Below are 25513 nucleotides of genomic sequence, written 5' to 3'. Positions count from 1 at the left end.
AGATAAAGAAAATTAATTTGAAGATATTATATTGCTCATAAAGACAAATTTATCTCCTTGAAGTATATCTGGCTCTAAAGCACTATTTAGGTAAAAACACTTGATTTAAACTTAGGTTTAATACAGAAAACTAAAGACAAGATTTTAATAATAAATCTCACTAAATTGTGTGTAGGTGTACATGGTTTTACAGAGTTCAAAGCCTCCCTTCCAATTATTGTATATATCTAGTCAAGGATCGGTGATTGGGTTGAGGGGAAGGGGAATGCTTATCACAGGCATCTAATACAATATCTTCTTTTTTTTTTTTAAATGAAGAACCTGGGATATTTATATCCCATAGATATGGTGGACAGGCCTTCTGACCCCTGATTTCTACATTATTTGTATTATATGTCCTCCCAACTTTCTTTACCTTCATTCCTTAGTAAAACATCGGTGACAATGCAACTTAGTCTCTTCCTGTCAAAATATGAGGCAAGGTCCAGCAGTTATATAGAATTCAAATAAAGCCAAGAGCCGAATCAGTGAGACAATAGGAAGGACACCACTGATCTCAGTGAATTTGGGACACTTTTCTGTTATCCTTCTTTGGGTGACAGTTAAATCTTTCCTATGACCACACCCCAATGCCTACTCTTTTTTTCCCTCAGAAGACTGCCCTGTGTCAAGATGACTCATGTTCCACCATTGTCACCATCCCCTCTGCATTATCCCCAGGCTACCCATAGGATACCTTCAGCTAGGGCTTTGAATGGAACAACACCAGCTGATCTAGAGATGCTGACATCAAAAGCAGAAAAGGTATTCAGCTAAATATTAATTCAGTCTTGTATGTGCCATGGTAGCACATGCAATCTTCAGGTTCCAGGGACACTCAGAGAGCTTAGCTTACGTTGATGGCAAATGCTCTCTTGAACTGCCTGCCAGGGCAGAAGGAGCAGGGTGCTTGACTTTTAAATATAGGAAGCTACATAAAAGTATCAGAGCAGCTTCCTGATCTCTGATCATCCCCTGTTCTTGTGTACTCCAATGTTCACACTCAAATACTTAGGTAGGTTATGAAAAAAGGCTAATAGAGGATGTGTTTTTACTATTGCTACCAAGTCTACCAACACTGCAGGACTTCCTGTCACAATACAGGTAGGCACAGGATCCTTATCATGCATATCCTATGATGAGATACTCAACATTATAATAACTATTATGATACTGGTGAATCATGCCTATTAATATCTACCATGTGATGATATATATATATATATATATAATGTATTAGATATATTTACAAGCATATACTTTCCTCTATTAAAATAAATGAACTGTGCTTATTATGTATATCATATGATGGGACAAACTATATTAATTATTCATGAACAATTTTGCATCATCAAATTTATTTTGCTTTAATTTTGTCACACATATTATTTGATAATACTGCTTCCAAGATGAGGATGGTATGGTAGAAAGAACTCTGAATCAAAAATGAGAAAGCCCGAGTTTCTGATCCAACTATTACAGTTATCACAAAGGCAACTTTTTCCAAGTCATATACTACTCTGAGACTTCATGTCCTTCCTCATAAAACAAAGTCCATGATGCTGAGTAAGGCTAGGATGAAAACTTTCAATCACAGAAACCTGTATGGAACTTGCTTTGTCCCTATCTATAAATCAGGAGGATATTGATATCTTCAGACCTATAAAACTTCCAGACTGTGGCCTATCCTTCAGAATGTGCAGATTGGCCATATGCTCCCATGGGATCATGTCTGCCTTCTCACACTGGAATTATTACCATCTCTGAGGAGCAACTACAATGCGATTTAGAATGTCTGATACCACTGGATAACAGCTTGGGTCAATATTCTTTCCTAAAAATATGTAAGGATGTATGCAATTTCATTGAATATTTCTAATTATTGAATTGATATATCATGACCACATTTTTAACTTTGTATTTTGGGGCTTGTTGACATATTTGCCATTATCGATGCATATTATAAGAATAAATAATAATAAATAAACAATGAGTACAACTGAAAACAAGAGGAAGCTGAAATAATTGAATAAAACGTATTAACCATAATAATAGGCTACTCAGTCACAAAACTTAAAAGCGAATATTGAATGGCATACACCCAATTAGCAACAAACTCAAACCCACACTTTGTACTCAGTGTGAAATCAATACTCAGCATGGTTCCAATCCACAGACAGTTGGTACATCCTATAAGCATGGAATAATGTTATCACAGTATCTGGTATACAGTGGGTACTAAATAGATGCTAATGGAATTGAAATAGATTCTGTACTCAAAATATAAAATGTAGAAAGTAGAATTTATTGATAATTTCTGACTATCAATACTTAAATCTCTCTAGTACATAAATATAGTAGATACATCTTGAAGATAGTTAGTAGGGATAGAATTTTCCCCAACAAAATATAAAATTTTTAGACAATATATTATATAATTTTTTGAATTTTATAGTGAGCTAGAACTGAAAGCACTATGGCTATAAAGCTGTCTTCCAAATGCATAGAAATAATTTTCTTTGAAAAGACAGATGTGTAAAGCATTACACTCTTATGAGGGAATGTGTACAGATTTAAGTGAAGATTTACAAATCCACTGGCTGGAAAGAGACAGCCACAAATCTGGGTCATATACTTACTACTAGAGTATTACTATGCCATAGGAAAGCTAAAAATTTTAATGGTTTTCTGCTAAAACCTTGACATAGCAAAGTTCTGTAAAATAGCACAGAGCATTATGAAGACTTCCAACATCCTGATTTTCTAGGAGAAAAGCATTTTCTCAACACTCAGTTTCACATCAACTTTTCATGTCTTTGCATCATCTCCTGTAAAAGCAATATTTGTTCCTAGAGACATGGATATCATGATTTCACCCACTGGTGTTAGATTATAAAATCCAGAGAACTTTAGTGAAGCTTCAGAAACACACAAATTAGCAATCCCAAAACCTTACTGTTGCTTTTCCATCTTTTATTTCTCTGTTGGGTAAATTTCATGCATTAGAAGCAAAAGAGACAATCTCTAGACAAACTCATTCATCTGCAAAATTAAGATTCTTGCCCCTTCCATAAAGTACCACCTCTTCAATTTCTGAGATAGGATTTTACTCTTTTACAGAAGCATTCCATTACCACCTAAAATAGGTTAAAAAGTAGATTCAGCTTAACATGATTTGACTAACTGCTTAAATGAACAGCTTTATAAGGTATTGGAGGATTGGTTAATGAAGCATTTAAATGAGGCTATAAGAGCCTCTGTTGTTCCCAAAGGACCCAGGAATTATCATTTCCATTTTACACGTGAGGAAAATAATCAACAAGTTACATTTATCTTCCAGAATTATTCATCAGGTTAGTGGTAGAGATGAGAAAAGAACTTTGAAGCTTAGACTACCTATAAAGTGAGTAATAAGTGCTCTGGTAATGTTTGTCACACTGCCAGACTTTTACACAAGGTCATAGAATCATAGAACCTTAAAGGTCCATTAGTCCAAACATGTCCAAACCACATTAAAATTTATATGAAGGTCAAATGAACAATTACAAAAGATCTTTAGTTAGAGCAATTCAGGATAAATTTCCTGTTGAATTCTTTTCCTTCATGATTTCTTCCCCCTCACTGAGGAATTCTTAGGCTACTGGGGGGAAAAGAAATCTTACCTTTAATAGAGACTCTTAACTGATCGCTAGCATGCTGATAAAGTCAACATGTACTAATGTTTATTTGATTGTCACAGAGGCTTTTTGCATAGCTATTTATTCATTCATTAAATATTTATTGACAGGCTGCTGTGACTACTGCTTTTCTGGGCATTGGTGATAGAAGGGTGAATGAGATCGACCAAGTCCCTGTTCTCAGCAAACTTCTGGGACAGCAAGAAGACAGAAGATAAGCAAGCAAAAAAGCAAATGGCATCACTTCCATTAAAAGCAATTGCAACAGGGATGCCTGGGTGGCTACAGTGGTTGAAGGTATGCCTTTGGCTCAGGTTGTGATCCTGGAGTCCTGGGATCAAGTGCTGCATCAGGCTCTCCAGAGGGTGCCTGCTTTTACTTCTACCTATGTCTCTGCCTGTCTCTCTGTGTCTCTCATGAATAAATAAATAAAATCTAAAAAAAAAATAAAATAAAAGCAATTGCAACAAAGAAAATAAAACCAGGGTGATGCCCTGGTAACTAGAGGCATGGGGTGGTGAGGTGAGAACATGAGTCAGGGAATCAGGGAAGACTTCTTTGAAGAGTTGTTTTTTGAGCAAAGACCCAAATGATGAATGGAAAAATGAGAATTCCAGCCCAAGAGCACCGTAATGGCCTGAGGTAGAAATGAGCTTTGTGTATTGTAAATAAAAACATCAGTGTGGCTAGTTAGAGCTTCAGGGGAGAATGATGAATGAAGAGGTTAGGCTGGTGGCAAATCGTGTATAAACTTGTAGGCCATAGTAACAAGTTTCCCATTCCAACTGTGTTTATTTGGTTTTGTAGTGTCAACCCCACACTGTGTCCTGAGTTAACACTCTTTGTTTTCCTATAACTAAGAATAAACATTTGTAATTGGAATTATTGCTATGCCTGTCTTGCAAATTTGACATTTATTAAGTTCATGAAGGAGAATAAAGTTCTGATAATCATTCATTTAATCAATGAACATATATTTATTGTACAATGTACAAAGTTACCTGGTAATCTTTTAGGATCCACAAAAACCTTCAAAGAGATAAAAGGACTTAAACTGGGCCTTGAAGAAACCCGTTCTCTCAAGCAGCTTACGGATGAGGTAACTCTCAAGGTAGAAAAATGATTCCTAGTACCCATACCAAATTCCCAAGCCTAGGAAATTTTATGTCATAGCACATGTTGAAATCAAATAACAGACAATTTGGCCACAAATTGAAATCTCTTTCCTTTTTTTTTTTTTAAGATTTTATTTATTTATCCCTGAGAGACACACAGAGAGAGACAGAGAGATAGGCAGAGGGAGAATCAGGCTCCCCACAGGGAGCTTGATGAGGGACTTGATCCCAGGACCCCGGGATCATGACTGAACTGAAGGCAGCCACTCAACCACTAAGCCACCCAGGTACCCTAACAAACTGAAATTTCAATAGGCAATAAGTTACCTGTAACAACAGTAACCTTCCCTCCTGAGGCCCTCTATTCATCCCACCTCATCTGGTGTGTCCTTGCACATGTCATTTTTCACTTTTTCCCTCATTATCAGTCTCTGCATTAGTCCTGTTACATGAAATGCCCTGGGAAGAAATATTTTGTAAGGACAACAGTAGCCACTTACGGGTACTCTCAGGTTAAGGGGAGTATGAATGAACCACTCACAGAATGGAAAGGAAAGCAAATAGCTCTTCTAATAACTTCAAGAACATGCACTGTATCATACCTGCACAGACTGGTCTCTCCAACAGGAAATTAGCTTCAAAAGTGAAATATCAGCTTCAGGTGTATGGGATTCATTCTTACCTAGAAATACAGAAAACATATTTGTATCTCAAGAGTATTAAAAAATGGATACAACCCAATGATCCTTAACCCTGGCTGCCTGTTAGAATCACCTGGGGAGCATTTTTTCCATAAACATCAATGTCCAGGTTCAATCTTTCAAAAATTCTGATTTAATCAGCCATGGGGGGAGGAGAAGGCAGGCATTAAGTACTTTGTAAAAGTAACTCAGGTGATTTTCATGTGTAACCAGAGTCAAGAACCATTTACTAATTTATATGTATTTCTAACAGTTATGCTAATACATATTTACATCAAATCAAATTCATCCTTATACCCTAAACCCATCTTTGTAACTTTTGGCAATGGAGTACAATGAATAATGATCCCACCCAAAGAAGATTGCCAAATTTTACAATTCCTTCCTCATGCAAATAGACCCTGAAATACTACCTTCCCATGAATCAGCACCTATCACACAGAAATCATATAAAAGATTTCCTTTGATTTGTCCTTACCCAGCTATACTACTTTGATCAATAGATATAGCACTTATGTTTTAATTTGACTCATTTTGTTATGTATTGTTTCTCTTAAGTTTGCCCTTTTGAATGTCCTTTCTATCTATTTGCCTTAATGTTCAGTGTGAAATTTTAAGAGTGAGCTAGGGCTTGGTTTATTTAAATTGATCCAGAGAGTGTCCAGCAGCCCCCTACACAAAAAAGCACTTAATAAGTGCCTTTTCATTAATTGAAAATGTACATATTATCATCCAAATGAAAAATTGATCAATTAAGGCTTTCTGATGGCTAAAGTATATTATCTAGGTGCCAGATCCTGGGAGTGAGATAAGGAAAAATGATGATGGCTTGCATTGGAGGGAAAATTACTCTAATTGTCTATTTAAATTAATGTATTAATATGTGTTTGAAATTCTGGCATCAACTCTTTAAGTTAGTATTAGTCCAGTGTGCTTTTCATTGAATCACCATTTTATACATTAATAGATATGTACATGTGTGTACATATGTACAAATATATATTTTCTAAATGTTTTATATTTTACACATGTATTTTTACATATCACATTAGTGGTCAAGGGAAGTGTGATAGAAAGTATTGAACATAATGTGAACTGAGAATGTTATAGAGATATATAAGAAACTTCTGACTTGTTATTGATATCGTTATTTTTCCCTGATGGAAAATATGATGTGAATTTGAAATGACCAAGACCAGTGCATAAAACATGTAAGTACGATGGAGCATTATGATTTTGAAGTCATATTTTCCATTGCTTCATGAGCACAGCAGGTAAGAGAAAATTTTCTTTTGATCTCTCTCCTTCCCCGCCCCTTCCCTCATTCTGTTGACCTTGTGACTCTACCATCAAAGCTAAGTATTGGTCTCAACTGTAACTACTTACTGGCATCATGGGGTACTTCACAGTGCACTTTAATGTGATGTTAAAATTTTAATATGAGGTAGAAATGAGAGCCAACATCCCTTGGCAATGTCAGTGAGCTAAAGAATTAATTGCAACATCAGGGGGAAAGATAAAAAGAAAACACCCCAGGCTTACCAATATTACTGAGTCACCATTTTTGCTGACAGAAGTGGGTATTGGTTCCTGTCAACTCTTTAGAATGAGCACCTCAGAGCATTTTTATTCTTTAGGCTTGACTCTACCAAATTAATAGCATAAAGTGAACCCCTCCTTTCCCTTCACCTCCCATCTTCCAATTATTAAAACACAAAACCATGTTTCCTTAGGACCTGAGTGAATCTGAAATGCTATAAATGCCACCTCTCAACAGGCGGGACACTATTCAATAATAACACTAGTTGCTCCTACTGTTCTGGTTGGGGCCCCTTTGGCTCTGCTTAGCAATTCTCTTGGTCTTTGCAGAAACCACTTATATAACGCCTTAAATTCTAATCCTTTTATTAATGTTATAGAAAATGAAAACAAGGATAAATGCCCTAAGGAGAGCTACTACTTAAGGAGAAGGCAGGCAACCCAGGCTGGGACCATTTAGAGGGGACAATAGTTGTAATCATAACTGAGAAGCATGCTGACATAATGCAAAGAGCAAGTGGTTTGGGACCAGACAGGGTTGACCTGGAAGCCTGACTCTTCTGCTCAACAGCGTTTTGCCTCTGAGTGAGTCATCTAACTTCCCTGAGTTCAGTTTTCCTACGGATACCACAGAGATGGTCCCTTCTACCGTTCAAGTTTGTTTATATATTGAGATAGTATGTGTAAAGCCATGAGCATAATTCTTTGAATATACTAGGCACTCAAAAATTGGAAGCTATTAATGAACTATCACTTTAAAATATTCCAAATATTCTTTTCAATGACTTTGAGAAGGCAGGCCCCTATGTACTATTGTTCAGAGCATCTAAATGTATTGATCATTTACTGCACAACTTTGGATACACCATGCACACCAAGTCTAGAATCTTATTCACATTTTACAAATATAGTAAATACTGCTTTTAAAGGAGTAAAAAACATACCCAAAGCTGCATAAGTGGTAAGTGGCAAAACTAGATCTTAAATCTCAGCAATCTATTTCCAAGATGATTGTTCTATTTACTATTCACCCATTAATCCAAAGGTATTTGCTTAATTCCTTCAAGGCTTTGTTCTGAGAACTAGGGATACAGTAGTAAATAAAGCTGTCATAAAAAAATAATAACCCCCATGGAGCTTACATTTTAGTAGCAGGACATAGACAGCAAATGAAAAGAGAGATATTACATCAGAGAGTGAAAAGAATTATGGAAAACAGTAAAACGGAATAGGACAGAGTGTGCTGAGGAGAAAGAAGGGCACCTTCATTGATAAAATGGCGTTTGAGCAACAATGAAAGATGTAAGGTGGAGGCAGGATGCAGCAGGTTGGCCTCTGGGATCTGAGGAAAGAGCATTCCAGGCAGCAAAAGAGTAGTGCAAAGCCCCTAAGACCTGCCTGTCTGTTTGGGTAAGAGTAAAAGGTCCAATGTAGCTGGAACATGCTAAACAAGGGATAAGTACAAACAAAGAGATGAGGTCAGATGGGAGTGGCATCGTGTGCAATAGCAGAAGCAGAACAGCCAGGTTATAAAGGGCCTTATATGTCATCCTAAGGACTGTGGCATTTATTTATTTATTTATTTACGCTTTTATTTGGAGTGGAACAGAAGCTGCTGAAACATTTTAAACAGAAGCATAAGGTCCTGACTTAGTTTCCAATAGGTCATTTTGGCTGTTTGATTGTGAATAGAGTATGGGAGTGGTTAGGAGGTTTCCAGAGTAGTCCAGGCAGGGGGAGATGAAGACTCCCGAGTGGGGTGGGGAGGTCACATAGGTAGAGAGAAACAGTCAGAATCAGGGATATATTATGAAGGTAGAATCAATATATTTACTAAAAGATTGGATGTGGGTTTTGAAAAAAGGAGAAAGTCAAAATTACACCAAAGTTCTTGGCCTGAACAACTAGAAGGGCAGTTTTGCCATTTACTGAATGAAAAAGATTTAGAGAAGGAGGTTTTGAGGATAAATTAGCTATTTGGCTTCAAAAGAAAATCTAAACACCAAGACTATTACTCAGAAGAATTCAAGGACCATTATATAACCTTCTGAAAAAGCCATAAAATTCTCTAATATAATAATCATTTATTTGGTAATAAAGATACTGATGTAATAAGCTTCCCCATAAATCACATGTGACCTTAATTTAATATCCAAATATTTCTTTTGCTGGAAAATTTTAGACTACAGGCATTTCAAAGATCATTTGTCTTATAATGTTATTTATTTTAATAAAAACATCATATATATTTCAAATACAGAATATAAAAGTATAGCCATGTGAAATGCAAACTAAATCAAACAATAAATGCAAACACTGCTCACTCTAAACTGTAGCATGTGATCCAGTTATAGATAGACTAGTTATTTTCTATTTTATAGAGGAAAAATATCAGACTATATCTGTGAGTCCCTTACCATTTCGTAAGTAACCATAGAAGCTTGAAATATTCAAAATCTCATTCCCAGGACTTTTTGCCTTGTTGTGCACAGATTCCATTTTGAAAGACCTGTGGGGGAAAAAATAAAGGATATCATTAAAGATGTATGGAAAGTATTTTTAGAAATAAATTTTAAAAATGAGTGCATGACCAATTCAAAAATTCAGGAATTGAACACAAATTATTTTTAGCAACATCGTCCACATTAATCTCTTTGGTAAATCTTATTCTCCACTTTGTTCCTACCTAAAATCTTAATCCCAGTTTTGAATCTTAGTTTACCGAATTTACCTTATGACTCACTTTTCCAGGAGGAGCCCCACTATGTTAAGTCATGTAATTTGTGACTAATGTAATATATTTTGAATTCTAATATGTTGGCATCTGCCAGAGTTCTTCCCAGGTAGTGTAAGGACCTGATGAAGGCAGGCTTTACCCTAGCCAGGGATTCTATTATAGGAACTTTCAGATACTCTTTAGGGATATACTCATGGCTCTTACTTTAAAATACAGTTAGGTCATGCACTCAGTTGTTAAGCACACAAGGATTTCTCAACCTTCAAAACCACAGTGAAATGTTAGTGAAATGGCCAAATCTGTTGGAAAGATTTGGTCTGACAAATCCTACATATTATTTTGACTTCCTAAAAAATGACACACAGTCTGACAGCAGATCAAAGTTGAAGTCACTGATTTTGGGAGGCAGTCTATAATCCCAACAACTCCTTCAATAATGTGTTTGTTTTAATGATGAATTTTGTAAAGAATTAATGAATGGCAGCAATTTAGGCTATTTAGTGGAAGGCAGGCTGAAAGCTCATAATCTCCCCTCGGGGCCCCAGAAACACCCTCTACATTTTGTACTCTGTTATCAGGAGCAAACTCAGAATGAAAACCTCCATCAAACAATAACAAAGTCCTTCACTGGCTCTGATTAGGCAAACAGAATTTGTTAGCAGCCCAGGTTTTTAAGAATCTGAAGAAATCTTAGTGGTGATCTATCCCACCCACCTCATTTTCTAAGTGAGGAAAGCAAGGCCCAGAGGGGCTAAGTAACTTGTCTAAAGCTACCTGGCTAGTTAAACAACAAAACCAGGATTTATTCCCAGGTTTTCAGGCTCTAGGCTGACTGCACTTTTCTTTTCTTACCATATTTTCAATGCTTTGTAATTTTCTTAGTAATAGAAAGAAAACTAAAAGAAGCCTATATGAAATTTATACATACATATATGTACATACATATATGTACACACATATAAATGTATATATATTTCTTCTGTTTATATTTATATAAATAAACATAAGAAAAAATAGAAGAAATTATATACAATATATATAAATATAAATAAATAGAATAAAAGAAATAGAGGAAAATCTTATACATGTATACATATATAGATATATGTAAATAAACAGAAGAAAATAGAGGAAGACTAAGTATACAAATCATAGAAATTTATCAGTCTACTTCCTCCTTATTAGGGCACAGAACAGAAAATGGGAAACCCTGTAGTATAGAAGCATTTTAATGGATGGAATCATAACATTGAATCCTGTATAATCTACATAGACTTGTTACCATACTGTAGGCCCACTAAGGGCAGAAACTGTGCCGATCATACAGTGCCTGGAACTGAGCTCCTATCACAGAATGGAAATGTCAAGGACCATTTACCACGATATATTGGATAGTGAGAACAATATCTCTTCCGATCCAGCGTTCCGATGGTTTCATCTCTCACTAATTACTCTTTATTCTAACCACCAAAATACTTATCTATGACAAAGATTTTTTCCTCATTTACCCTACTTCAGTGTTTTCCATTTATTTTATGTGTATTATTTTTATCATTTGAATTAGTTCCTACCCAAATGAGAAATTTCTTTATAGTTCCTCTGTAGGCTAGTGCTAAGGACATATGCAGGGAGTGCTTGAGTTCAATACTCTAACATCAGACTCTGAAAAACTATACTGAATTTTAGCAGTGGAAGAAGGTAAACCCACAGAGTTAAGATTAATAATGAATTACGCTCCAGAATTAGACTGGTGGTCAGCTTTGAATCAGCCTCTAGGAGCTGAATTAATCTTGGAGTTGATATTTTCTCTCCATAAGACTCAATATCCTCATCTCTACAAAGAACAAAATAATAGCACCTATATGCCAGTTTGCATATTAAATGAAATTATGTAAGTAAAGTACTTACATGATGACTAATAGATATGAAACATTCAAAAAACAATAGCTATTTTTACTAATCTGCACTTTTTATAAATGAATTACTGATAGCCTCCTTCAGTTTAACATGTGAAAGTATAAATTAAATGGTAGGATTTGAGGTATGAAATTTTAAAACTTTTTCCGATGATATATGAAATACATTATCATTGACATTTATTTAAATGTTCTTTGTTCATATTTAATTCACAGCAAGTAAAATGGATTTTAAGGTGTGTGTATGAATCAATCTATCTATCATCTCTCTCTCTCTCTACATATCTATTAAATCATTCAGCACCCAGCACTATGATTTTCCTGGCACATATTCTGAGAGCAATGGATATTTGTTGAATGAATACATTTTCAAGTATATAGATTTATTGCCCAAATTATCCTCCAGTCCCAAAGAATTAAGAGGAAGATTTTCTTAAATGTGTTTTGAGTTAAGGGAGTTGTTGCACATTCGCTCTTCATCTCCAAAAAGGAAGAAAGGAAGGAAGGAAAGGAGGGAGGGGGATTAGAGAGCTGAATGTAGCAAATAATGATAATTTTTTTAATGTCCCAAATAACAATAGTCAAGATCTTTATGCATGTCTTACCTGGCAGTTCCACATGCGAACTCTAAAGGCATGTTAACTAACTTACTAACTACAAACAGTCTGCCCAATAAATAAACTAGAGTGTTTGGCTCTTGCAAAGAATCACAATTACTCTTCAGACCTCTTGGCATCCCAACCTGATTTGGAAGAGTGGACGTGTATTTATTTGACAAGTCCAAAACTTTTTCGGAAAATAAATTTACTTTTGAATCGTCTTTTTTCATTTCAGCATTGCATATATCCCATCCCGGCAGCATCAATGAGAAGCAATCTTCATTTGAGGCAAGTCCTAAAGAAACAGAATCCTGAAGCTTTAAAATATTGAGATGCTTAATGCAGAGATTATCTAATTCTTTATCCACTCCCCATGGCAAAAAGCAAGATAGAAACAATTTAGCTGCATCTATTGTGATGTTGGCATCCACTTTTCTTGATGGCTTAGGGTGCATCTTCTTGGAGTTCTTCATTTTCTTCTGCCTTTTAATGCCATCACTTTCTTCTAAGAACTTGACAGTATTATCTCCTTGGGCTGGGTTTTCAACAACAGGCTTGGCTTGCGCTTCTGCAGACAGAGAACCACAAGCAGTTTTATTTCTTTTCAGCGTCAATGTTTTCTTCTCCACTGTGCTTTTGGCTCTTCTCAGGATCTCACTACCATAGAACGAATTGGAAGGGTCAACGTCACAGATTGGAGTTGGCAGTAAAAGTTCAACCAGGTTTTCCAGATCAAATAGAAGGATATGAAAGCCAATGTTACTCCATTTTATCTTCACAGGCAAGACATTAAAAGGTCCTGAGAAAGACCTGGCATCAGCAACCTAAGGGGATTTAAAAAATATATATATGTGTCAAGGTTATTATTTTTAAGTGGTTTTATTAAAGGTTCCATATTAAAATGGCATAAAAAGAAAGTATTAAGTAGCAGTACAATTAAAGGCAAGTCATTTCAATTTTTTGTCTTAGTTCTAAAAACTCCCCTCTAAATTAAACATCCAATATTCCAATATTTCTTAAATATTCTATATTCTTTTTATTAAGATTGCATTTATTTTTTCATGAAAGACACAGAGAGAGGCAGAGACATAGGCAGAGGGAGAAGCAGGCTCTGGGCCGGGAGCCTGATGTGGGACTTGATCCCAGGGCTGGGCGATCAGGACCTGAGCTGAAGGCAGATGCTCAACCACTGAGCCACCCAGGTGCCCCAAACATTTTATATTCTTAATATTTCTTAAAAACTTTTTTCCTCCATAAAACTTTTATTTTTCCTCTAAAAATATGAATTAAGACGAGGGAGTAAGATAATGTCCTTTTATATATGATTTTACATCTTCCTATCAACATAGCCATGAAGATATACAATAGGGAAAAAGGGCTTGAAAATTAAGGGGAAGAAGAGAACATCTGCAAGAATTTAGAAAGTCTTGACGAAAATGGTGTCTTCAAATTTGTTTAAAATTTTAAATATTTGGAAATAACCTAGATGTTAACCAGTGTCAAATAGCTTTTTTTTTTCTTGGTAAGCCTTGTGCTATGAACTTGGATTTATTCTTTCTCTGCCTAAAATGATTTTGCCCAAAATATTGGCATGGTTGGCTCCCATACTTGTTATGTTTTTGCTTATTTATAAGGCCTTCCTTGAGTACCTTCGCTCCTCATTCCAACCCATTGCTATATTCATTACTCTAACATCCTCATTACTCTCTTTTTTTCTCCCTCATACTTATGGTTACCTTATATTACATGAGATACTTGTTTGTTTACTGTATATCTTCCTCTGTAGCATTCAAACTCCACCTTTGCAGGAGTTCTGTGCATTGTTTTGCCCCTTATGTCTATAAAATGATGCTGTTATATACAGCATTACTAAGGGACTCAATAAATATTTGTTTTTTTGCAATAAATATTTGTTGAATGAACGATTAGCTTATGCATACAATGAAACAGCATTAAAATATTTAAAAATGCTGGTGTAAAACTATGTCTATTGGGAAAACTGCTCTATTAGGCAGAAAAAATAATCCCCCTTTTGCAAAACTACATGTGAATATATATATTTACATATTGATATATATATACATATGTAAGTATATATACATAAATGCATTTAATATATAATATAAATATATGTATACATTATATATAATTAGTATATATAGTTAACATAAATACACACACACACACACATATATAGTCACAAAAGGCATGCACCAAAATGCTAACAACACTTAATTGGGTAGAGAGGATTAAAATAATCTTTATTTATATCTTAGGGTTTTTTTGTTTATTTGTTTCTTTTCTTTCTTTCTTCTTTCTTTTTTTTTTTTTTTTAGTTTTTTGGAGTTTGTTGCAGTGACATATTTAATTTATGATTATAAAAAATAAAATTTAAAAACCAACTGTTAAAAAACTTAAAGGTAAAAAAACAAAATGGGGCAAACTTAAAAACAATATTTCCACTAATAAGATTAATGCAATTATTCATAAATGATTTTTGCAAGTCAAAAATAAAGAGTACTATACAGTCTAAAAAAATGAGCAAACAGCATCAATAGCAATTCACAAAGAATAACATCCAAATTAAAATATGAAAGAAAATGTTCACCACCCATAGTAACCAAGCAAAACTGAGATAATAGTACCATTTATTACCTATTAATTTGGCAAAGAAGACTTCTTACAATATTTATTATTATGTAATGTTTAATACATATGAAATAACAGACAAACCATATATTTGGTTTTTTTAGCATTATCAATGTTGTATATAAAGAAACATGGACATAACTATATGGCACCATTATTCATTGTTGCCCCAGACTACAACTTAAACGTCCACTGACAGTGGAATGGATAGACATTGTGATGTATCCATGCAACAAAAAAATGATACAATAGTGAAAATTAGAGAACTATAGATATTCAACAACAGGTACAAAGTGTGTGAATCTACTCACATAATGTTGACCAAAGAAGCCAGACACAAAATAATTACTGTATGATTTCATTCATGTTAAGTTAAAAAAAAAACGGGCAAAAAACCCCAATAGGGTTCAAGGATGCATGCATAGATTTAAATCTATAAGGATAGTGATTACCTTTGGAGGACAGGAGGACATAGTTTCTACAGTGCTGAGTATTTTTTTACTTCATTTTTGTAGTGATTATGCAAGTAGGCACTTGGAGGGAATTCATCGTGCTATCCATTTTTGTCCTGTGCTTATTTTTCTATATTTTAATTTCATAGTAAATAAATAATGTTAATGAAATGCCAAATGAATATTAACGAAGTGTTCCATTCTGGATAAAAAAATAGAACTTTCCCCTATTCTATACTTCTGCCTACCATCAGAGGTGACCAATACTTTGAATTTCATGTTTATTATTTCTTTGGTTTCATTTAGCATCTTAACCTTAAATATGTATTTCCAACTGACCTATTTAATTTGCTTTTTATATTTTCATATAAATACTAACACAATGTTTATAATGTTCCAATTTGCTTTATCTATGTGAAAATTTCTATTTGTAGGATTCATATTTGTGGATGATTATACCTGTAGTTCTTTCATTTTCACTGTTGTAAAAAGTATTATGCTTTATGATAATATAGTTTATTTATCTACTGTTTTTAAATGGCCATTTACATTATTTCCAAAGCTCATTATTGCAAAAAGAAAGAAAAAAGCTACAGTGAATATTCTCCTGGTAAAGACTTCTGGTTCACATTTGTAAAAGTTTCTAGAGTAACAATAATTCATAAGACATGTACTTCCTTAACCGTAAGGTTATCCGAAATTCTTCTCCCAAGTGATTTGCACCAATCTATAAATCTCAAAGCATTGTATGAAGAGTTTCCATAAACCACATCCTCATTAACACAGGATCTTATTTTTGTCAATACATGGGATATAAGTTGGTATCTCTTATAATTTTAATTTTCATTTCTTCAATTATTACCATTAATTATCAAGGCAATATTTCATTGGCCTTTCATGTTGTTGTATAAAGTGCCTACCCATGGCTTTTATAAACTTTCTAGTTATCCTTTTCTTATTGCTGCCTGGGATATTAATCAATTTATCTAGGACCCACAATATTCCATGATCTAAAGAGCTTTACAAAAAGACTTCAGATCTGGTGGGTAGGTTCTCCTATCCAGTTGTTCCTATGGTCTTTCACTCTTTCATACAGGTTTGAGGATGTTTGTCAAGTTCCAGGGTGTATCTCCCCCTTACTTAGACCATGCTTAATTTCTTTTGATAGTTTAATGATAGTTCAGAGGGAGGCTTATATTATTTGCTTATCAGTTTTTTAAACTTCCTGTAGCTATGGGTTCTTTTTCATTTCTGATATTAATTTTGTTGCTTTTACTTTTTTTTTCTCTTGCCAGAAGTTTATTGATTTTGATATTCTTTTCAAAGAATCAACTTTTGACTTTGTAGATCCTCTTAATGGAGTAATGTTTTTCTTGGAAGATCGTTTCACTGAATGTATAATTTTAATTTCACTTATTTTCTCAGAGCATTTTTGAAGGCATTCTCCTATAGTCTTTGATTCAGTTGAGATGTCAGCTGGTACTCTGTCACTCTGTCTTTTCAAATCTTTTTGTCTTTACTATTCAGCATAGAATCGTAGAATCACTAGAATTCTTTTAAGTGTGGATGTTTTCCCCCAATCCTACATTGTATCCGAGTATTCCTATCTTTTCTTAATTTTGTTAAGTTCTGACTTACCTATTTGAATATTTTCCCTCTCCATTCCTTTAGCCCCATGCAGAACTCTGATGAGCTGTTTGTCAGACACTCTGTCCTCTCATGTTTTTTTTTTTTTTTAATCTCTTTTTCTCTTTGTGCCTCATGCTGGGTATCACTTCAGAATTCTCTTTTAGCTTGCCAATTTTCTTCTCACTTGTCTTTACTATAACATTTAACTTACCCATTGAATTTTTAATTTTAATTTTTACATTTTCAATCTCCGTAAATTCTATCTGGCCTCTTAAAAAACAGATTGTTTGCTTTTACAGTCAATTATTTCTTATATTTTTAAACCATTCTTTTATTTTTTAAAAAGTACTTCTTTTGTATGATGTATCTATAAATCCAATTTTTAAAGTCCTTCTGAGTACAGCATTGGTTTTTGATTTTGCGGATGCTTTTGTTTCCTTATGTTTTATAACTGGGTGTGTGCAAGTGTGAAACATTATCAGTGAGAAGCCTTTGAGACATGGGTTGAAAATGCATTCTTCAATAGAGAATTTGTGTTTGTGACTGCCAAGTACCCAAGGAGTAGGGATGTTTATTTTATTAGCCCACTCATAGATAGAAATAAGGTTTGTAAATAGGAATAAAAATTAAAATTCAGTACCTCCCCCTAATCCATGGGGTACATGTTCCAAAGCCTCCTAGTAGATGCCTGAGACCACAGATACCACTGAACCCTGTATTTACTGTTTTTCCCTATGCATACATCCCTTTGATAAAGTTTAATTTATAAGTTAGGCACAGGAAAAGATTAACAGTAATAACTAATAATAAAAGAGAACACTTAGAAAAATATACTGTAATAAAAGCAATGGGAATGTGGACTCTCTCTCAAAATATCTTATTGTAATAGATCCACCCTTCTTCTTGTGATAATGTGAGATGATAAAATGCCTACAGATGAGATAAAGTGAGGTAAATGACATAGGCACTGTGGTATAGCTTTAGGTTACCACTGACCTCATAATATTTCAAGAGGAGGATCATCTACTTCTGAACCATGGGTAACTGCAATTGTGGGTAAGGAGGGAGAGAGAATGGGCTCTCTTATATTTCACAATGGGTGAATCTTATTCTCAATTGGCGTCTCTCTTATAAAACACAGTTGGCAAAATGTATCAACAACTTAAATTGTAAAACCTGGGATATGGAAATTCTTTTAAAAATGATTTATCCTAAAGATAAAATTACAAGGGCACACAGAATTACATGAAAAAGCATGTTCACTGTAGAATTTTCTACATCAATAAGCTGAAGATAACTTAAATATCCCATAATACAGACTAAGTTAAATAGATTATGATATATGGACATATTAAAATACCAAGGACATATTAAAAAGAGATTTTTTTGTAAAATATTTAATGCCCTGGCAAGAAGTTCACATATATTGTCTATGAGAAAAATCCCTAGATTTAAAAAGCATAATCCCATCTTTTATAAAATTGCAGAGATTTCTTAACATCTCCTTTTCATTATATCTATTTTTAAAGGTTTTATTTTTAAGTAATCTCTATACCCAACATGGGTCTTAAACTCACAACTCCAAGACTAAGAATCACATGTTCTATCAACTGAGCCAGCCAGGCACCCTTTGATTATACCTATTTTTAAAATTTCTACAAAACCTACATTTTTAATATACTAAACAAAATTCTTTTTAAAAAGTAATAAGAATGACCAAGAAAAATGTCAATAACGGATATGGCTATCTAGATGTTTTTAACATTGTGCCTCCCTCTGCAAAAATACATTAATCAGATTAAATTTAAACATTAGATTTGCTAGAAAATCAAAGGCTAATATTTCAGATATATACACAACTCGCAAAAATTAATTAGGAAAATACTCATATCCCAAGACATAAAATGAGTAGGAGACAAAAATATCACAGAGGGGTATAGTTTTTAAACCATTTATCTCAATAAAAATGAAACAAGTATAAAATTTTACAGACAACACTGGTTCTGAGCCCTTTTATTTGCTAAAATCTTCTCAAACTTATAGCAAACGAAAAGTAGAGGATCTCATGCTGTCAAGTGAACATTTTAACAGGACTCTGATGACATCTAGATGGCCTTATCCTTTTTTCAAAAACATTACGATGACATGTATCAAGAGTCTTAAAAATATTCACCATTATTTTCTCGGGGTGCCTGGATGGCTCCCTAAATATAATCACCTTAAGCCTCAGGAGCAACTGGACACTTTAGAATATTTTCAAATCAAAAGTATTATTCCAAGTTTTTTTAAAAAGATTTCTTTATTTATTTGAGGAAGAGAGAGAGAGAGAGAGCCCATGAGTGTGTGTGTGTGTGTGTGTGTGTGTGTGTGGTGGGGGGGGGGTCTAAGGTGGGAGGGGTAGAGGGTGAGGGAAAGAAGCCCAATGCAGGGCTTGATTCCAAAACCCTGAGATCATGACCTGAGCTGAAACCTAGAGCAAGATACTTAACCAACTGCACCACCCAGGTGCCCCCTGTTTTCTTTAACATACAATAAATTTGGTTTTCATTTGGAAACAAGTCAGATTATAAGTATAAACCATTGTTATGTTTTTTTTTAAGATTTTATTAATTTATTCATGAGAGACACAGTGAGAGAGGCAGAGACATAGACAGAGGGAGAAGCAGGCTCCTTACAGGGAGCCTGATGCAGGACTGGATCCTGACCCTGGGATCACGCCCCGAGCCAAAGGCAGATGCTCAACCCCTGAGCCACCCAGGTGTCCCACCATTGTTATATTTAAATGTGCTAAAATGATTGAATATTATAATACTAGATTGTTATTGTTTAAAATTTTTTAAATCTTTTAAACTATTTTTTTGATTTTTTATTTATTTATGATAGTCACAGACAGAGAGAGAGAGAGGCAGAGACACAGGCAGAGGGAGAAGCAGGCTCCATGCACCGGGAGCCCGATGTGGGATTCGATCCCAGGTCTCCAGGATCGCGCCCTGAGCCAAAGGCAGGCGCCAAACCGCTGCGCCACCTAGGGATCCCAATTTTTTAAATCTTTTAAGAAATAGTATATTTTTAAAGTTATGTTACGAAAGTTTAAAAACAATACTACTATCATTTTGAACATAATCAATGTAGACAATAAATGCCAATAATACTAATTACTGAGCTTTCACATTATAGATTGGACATGCACAATATTTAACAATGTTTAGCAAAGGCTATAATAAATGTTAACCTTATTTATATTTATATGGCACTGTACACTATATATTCTGCAAACAATAATTCTATTAAAAATACCCTGCTAAAGGGGCACCTGGGTGGCTCAATGGTTGAGCATCTGCCTTTAGCTAGGTCATGATCCTGGGGTCCTGGGACTGAGTCCCACATCAGGCGCTCTGCTCACCGAGAAGCCTGCTTCTCCCTCTGCCTGTGTCTCTGCCTCTCTCTCTGTGTCTCTCATAAATAATAAATATAAATAAATAAATAAATAAATAAATAAATAAATAAATAAATAAAGCCCTGCTAAAAATAAATAAAAAGTATTCTGCTGAATCATGACTGAATAATGTTGTGCAAAAATATAACTACAATTATATTACTTTTAGAACGATCAAGTTTATGTAAACTATCATTTAACAGAAGTATTTAGAAACTTCCATCAATCTTATTACAATTAAAAAGTCTAGAACAAGCAATCAAATACAAAAAAGTATTTCATAGAATCTATATCACTGCAAAATTGTGAGGGCTAAATATAAATTTTAAGTTATTAGTTCACGTGTTATTTACAGAATACTGTCTGATTGCCTGACATTAATTCTCTAAAATGTACTGTCCAGGCTTTGTGTACATAGAGAAGATGCTGGTATTTTCCCCATTATCCCAACACCTTTACTCCCACTCTCTCAAGTTCCAGGTTGAAGCAACAGAGAAGGTGTTGTTTACAATCAGGAGGCCGAGAGGGTAGCACTAGGGGACAATGGTCCATTCCAACCTCTGAACTTTGTGAGCCTGGTGAGTAAAATGGTACTGATATATCTACATGTGAATGCTCTAAACAGCAGGTGGGGACTAGGAAGAGGCCCGCAGAAAAGAGCTCTTTGTCTGAGTACACGGACTTTGGGAAAAGCTACTGAGTCAGAAAGTCTGCAAGTGAATCCCAGATGGCCAGCAGAAGAGAGAAATTATTCTTCCACTACCAGCAAGAACCCAGAATAAATGACAAGAAAACTAAAGTCAACAACACAAAATTCAAACTTTTCAACAACCCAATATACACATAAAAAGGAGAACCAAAAAGACCCAAAAGTTTAGAAGAAAAAAATGTGATGGATGTGAAGGTATAACATCTTTATTTTAAAAAGTCTATTCATTTACTTATTTTTCCTTTATCCTGCTGTGTTCAGCTTGTGCCTCTTCTTTTTCTATTTGATTCGGAGAGACAAAATGGTTAAACAAGACTGGTTCTACCCCCTGCCTTTGAAGGTGGAAATGCACTGTCTGACAACATGTTCTGATAAAACTTCTTTCTGAAAACATATTGGATCCCCCACTGAGTTTGTTGTGAAAGGATCTGACCTGCCCAACCTACCACAACCACAAAATAAGTTTGGTAAAATTGATGCTTAAAACTACATTTATCTTCTCACTTTTGTGACTTTGTGAAATAATACCTAATACAAATATCTAAATACTATTTGAAAAGTCATATAGACACTAGCTGCAGAAATATTCTAGGTATTTGATTATAATAGAGCCAGAAGAATTTAGAAATTATCTGATCTTAAACCTACAGAAAATGAGGAACAGAAGTAAACTGAATTACCTGGTTACTCATTTGGTAAATAGCCAAGTCAGGGTTCCCAAGTCCATTGTGGGTTTGTTTGTTTGTTTGTTTGTTTTTTGACTATTTTTCAGACGACGTTATGTGACTTAAATTTCTCAAAGAATAGAATAATGTTTCTCATTTATTATTTCTACGATGTACAAAGTAACATCATTAGCTAAGCATACATTGCATGTAACACCATATTCACAGATATATAAAAACAAAAAAGCCATCATTATAAGAAAACATTCACTAATGAACTGATCACTTATAAAACTAGTACCTAAACATGCCTCCGTTTCTAATATAAAGTCCCACCCCACCCATTAGTCATGCTCTGACTGATTATTAAATGGTGTATTCCAATCACAGAGTAGATAGCAAATGCTGTTAAAAATGAAAATGAAGGATTACACTAAAGCCAGACAGGGATGCCAGAACTGCTTCACACCCAATGCCACTGACAAATAAGGATCCAGTGGAGGAGACAAGTTAACAACTGAAGAAGAGAGAATTAATTCAGATGCTTCAAATGAAATCTTTAATATAAAGAGTATTAAGAGAGGGCTGTAGAAAACTTATCTTTTCAATACTTCTCTAAAATAACTCTGTATTGTGAAATCCAAAAATAAAGTAAAAAGTGACAGATTATAATACCATACAATTAAATCAGAAAAAAAATACACAAGATAAAATACACAATTCGTTCTATTGTCACTTAATTAGTGTGCAATTGCAATCATAATCTAAACTTAGTTAAATATAAAATAAATTACATTATTTTAATAATATCATTTCATTTTTAAGTTAAAAATAAAATGCATTATTAGTATTTGTGATATCTAACTTGTCAGATTAACTTATGCCATGCTATGCTCTCCAATTCCTCTGACTCCTGGTAGATCACCTTCTGCTGTCTGCATGCTAATCACAGGGACTAAGATATTGACTTTCCAGTAATTTCACCTCCTCTTGTTCTCAACTTTCTTTTCCCAGGTGTGCTTATAACTTTCAAAATTGCATATATTAATGAGTTATGTAAACATTGAGGCACTCTGCATGTTAAATATAATCCCTAAGAAAATGAAGGGTGGTAATATGAAAGACCCTATGGTGAGGGATCACTCTAAAAACCATTGGCTACTTAGATATGGATAAAGCCACTGTAACAGATTAGAAAATAATCATAAGAAAATACAAAGAATCTGCACTCTGGTTATTCTGAAAAATTTAAATGATTTCTATTCATCAAATAAACAAATATTGGAAGTCACAGTTGATGTCTTACAGGTGTAATTTATGCAAGAAAAAATATTAGGAATTCTACAAAATGTATCGATCCTCAAGGGAAAGTATCCATATCAAAAGATTTATAACAATGAAAATTTTTCAAGTAGTTTTAAAGAAAAAGTAATATAATTTCTTGAAGTAGAAAATTTTCTACGAAACAAATCTACAATGTAGATGAATTTATAAGCCTTATAGAATAAGCTATCTTCAAAATCTAAGCCTCACAGAACAGAAGATGTGGCACCCAGATACAAAAAGAAATTACAGTAGCTGCCTACATCTTTGCTAGTAAAAAATTCAGATAGTTGTTTTGTTTTACAAAAAATGTAGAGGTTTTAAAAATATAAATTAACTTTGATTTGAAGATGGAAAAGTTTAGAATTTGAAGCAAACTATTTCTTCCAAATGCATACCAATAATAGTTGAAATATATATATATATATATATATATATATATTTAAAGAAACACAGGGGGCACCTGGGTGGCTCAGTGGTTGAGTGGCTGCCTTTGGCTCAGACTCAGGTCATAATCCCAGGGTCCTGAGATCAAGTTCCACATCAGGTTCCCTGCATGGAGCCTGCTTCCCTCTCTGCCCATGTCTCTGCCTCTCTCTATCTCTCATGAATAAATAAATAAAATATTTTTTTAAAAAGAGAGAAAATAGAAACACAAAAAAGGTTTAACCAAGCTCAAAATAAACATCTCTGAGGACTAAACATGGAACAGAAACACAAAATGCTAAATGGAGCTGAAGTCACAGGTCCACTTAGCATCAGGTCTACAAGTAGGTGGCTGGGTTTTAGAATTTGATTTCTGAGGATAATGTCAAGTCTATGGGGAGTGGATGACCTAGAAAGATTGTGATATAACTCTTAACTGAATCAACTCAAAAGCTAGTTAATTGACCAGACAAGCATACACCCAATATCAGTCCAGTCCAGTCCTCATTCTGAACTGAGGACCTTGAGGAAGTAAACAGAAGCAACAATAAAACCAACACAGAACATCAGCTGAGCACAGAGGGAGAGAAAGAAAAATAAAATACATCAAAATTCAAAAAAAAAAAAAAAGACAAAAAATCTCCTCTAGAAGTTAGCTTGTAAATCCAAATATCAGAATGTAGGAAATCTAATACTTAGATAAAAAATAAGAGCTGAAACACGTATCTACTCTAGATGAAATCAATGCTGTGGAATGAACTGAGAAAAGAAGGATCAAAAAGAAATTAAGGAAATTACACATGCAAAAATGAACAAGGAAATATGAAAGAAAAAACAGCAAAAAGAATAAACTAAAAAGGATTTATTAGAAATATTAGGAAAATATAAGAACTATATTTAAGAACACAGAAGAGGCAGAGCAGGAGACACTGAATAATTATATGCCAACTGCTTATGAAACACAACTATGTCTATAAGACTTTTTTTTTGACTCAGAATTCAGCTCCCTTCACTTTTGAAAATGATAAATTAATGGTACCTTGGGGCAAGTTTTACCTAACCCTTTATAGCCTTATATCCACACAGACAGGATGGCACTGGAATCCCCATTCTCCTTGGGTGGGAGCTTAGGGTGTGTTTTCTTACAAAGTCACTGTAAGAAGCGATTGGTTGAATTTAAAATGCTATTGTTAACACATGTCAACACGGTGGGTTAAAGGGAGTTGAGTAGCTGGCCTATAAATTAAACATCCTAGTGTCATTGTTGTCATTGCTTTGTAGAAAAGAATGCAGTCAAAGCTCCAAGAAACCAATTCAAAAATTTTGGGAATATAATTCATCCTCATGTTCAGGCTTCTTGCTTCTCTTTTATTCCTTCAAAGCATCCACTGATGTGGCCTGGCTTTAAGTTGTGCTTTATCGTTAGTTATTCTGTATAAAAATTCCAACCTCAAATGCAGTAGCATGTCATTTTAACCTCATACTCATGTTTTAAAAAATCCCCTTTGTCTTTCTTAACACCTTTATTGAAGTGCTATATGCATACCATGAAATTCATCTGTTGTAAGTGTTCAATTTTATGTTCAGTAAATTTGCTGAGAACCATTACATTTGCAGAATCATTACTACAATCCGGTTTTACCATGTTTCTATCACCTTCAAAAGATCCCTTACGACTATTTGCTGCCACTCCCCATTTCTATCCCTCCTTCCAGGCAGTCGTTAATACACTTTCTGCCTCCATGGCTTTTCCATTTTGGACATGTTATATGAAGGGAATCATTCAATATCTGAACTTTTGCATCTGGATCCTTTCGCTTCAGTATAATGTTGTGAGATTCGTTCCTGTTGTAGTATGCATCAGCATTGTGTTCTTTTTTATTGTTGCATCTTGATTAGTT

The 25513-nt window shown here is 34.4% G+C and overlaps 1 protein-coding gene across 1 annotated transcript in view; it reads right to left on the bottom strand.

Moving 5' to 3' along the window:
* Positions 1–25513, bottom strand: part of WDR72 (WD repeat domain 72) — a 220854-nt gene that overhangs the window by 82451 nt on the left and 112890 nt on the right. Inside the window, exons 15-17 of the mRNA XM_055319623.1 lie at positions 12330–13147; positions 9489–9580; positions 5434–5513 (exon numbers count right to left, since the gene is read on the bottom strand). Coding sequence (XP_055175598.1) covers positions 5434–5513; positions 9489–9580; positions 12330–13147 — 990 coding nt within the window. The remainder of the gene's footprint in view (positions 1–5433; positions 5514–9488; positions 9581–12329; positions 13148–25513) is intronic.

This window comes from Nyctereutes procyonoides, unplaced genomic scaffold (genome assembly GCF_905146905.1).
Source record: "Nyctereutes procyonoides isolate TBG_1078 unplaced genomic scaffold, NYPRO_anot_genome, whole genome shotgun sequence".
NCBI lineage: Eukaryota > Metazoa > Chordata > Mammalia > Carnivora > Canidae > Nyctereutes > Nyctereutes procyonoides.
This window is presented reverse-complemented; position numbering and strand designations above follow the sequence as displayed.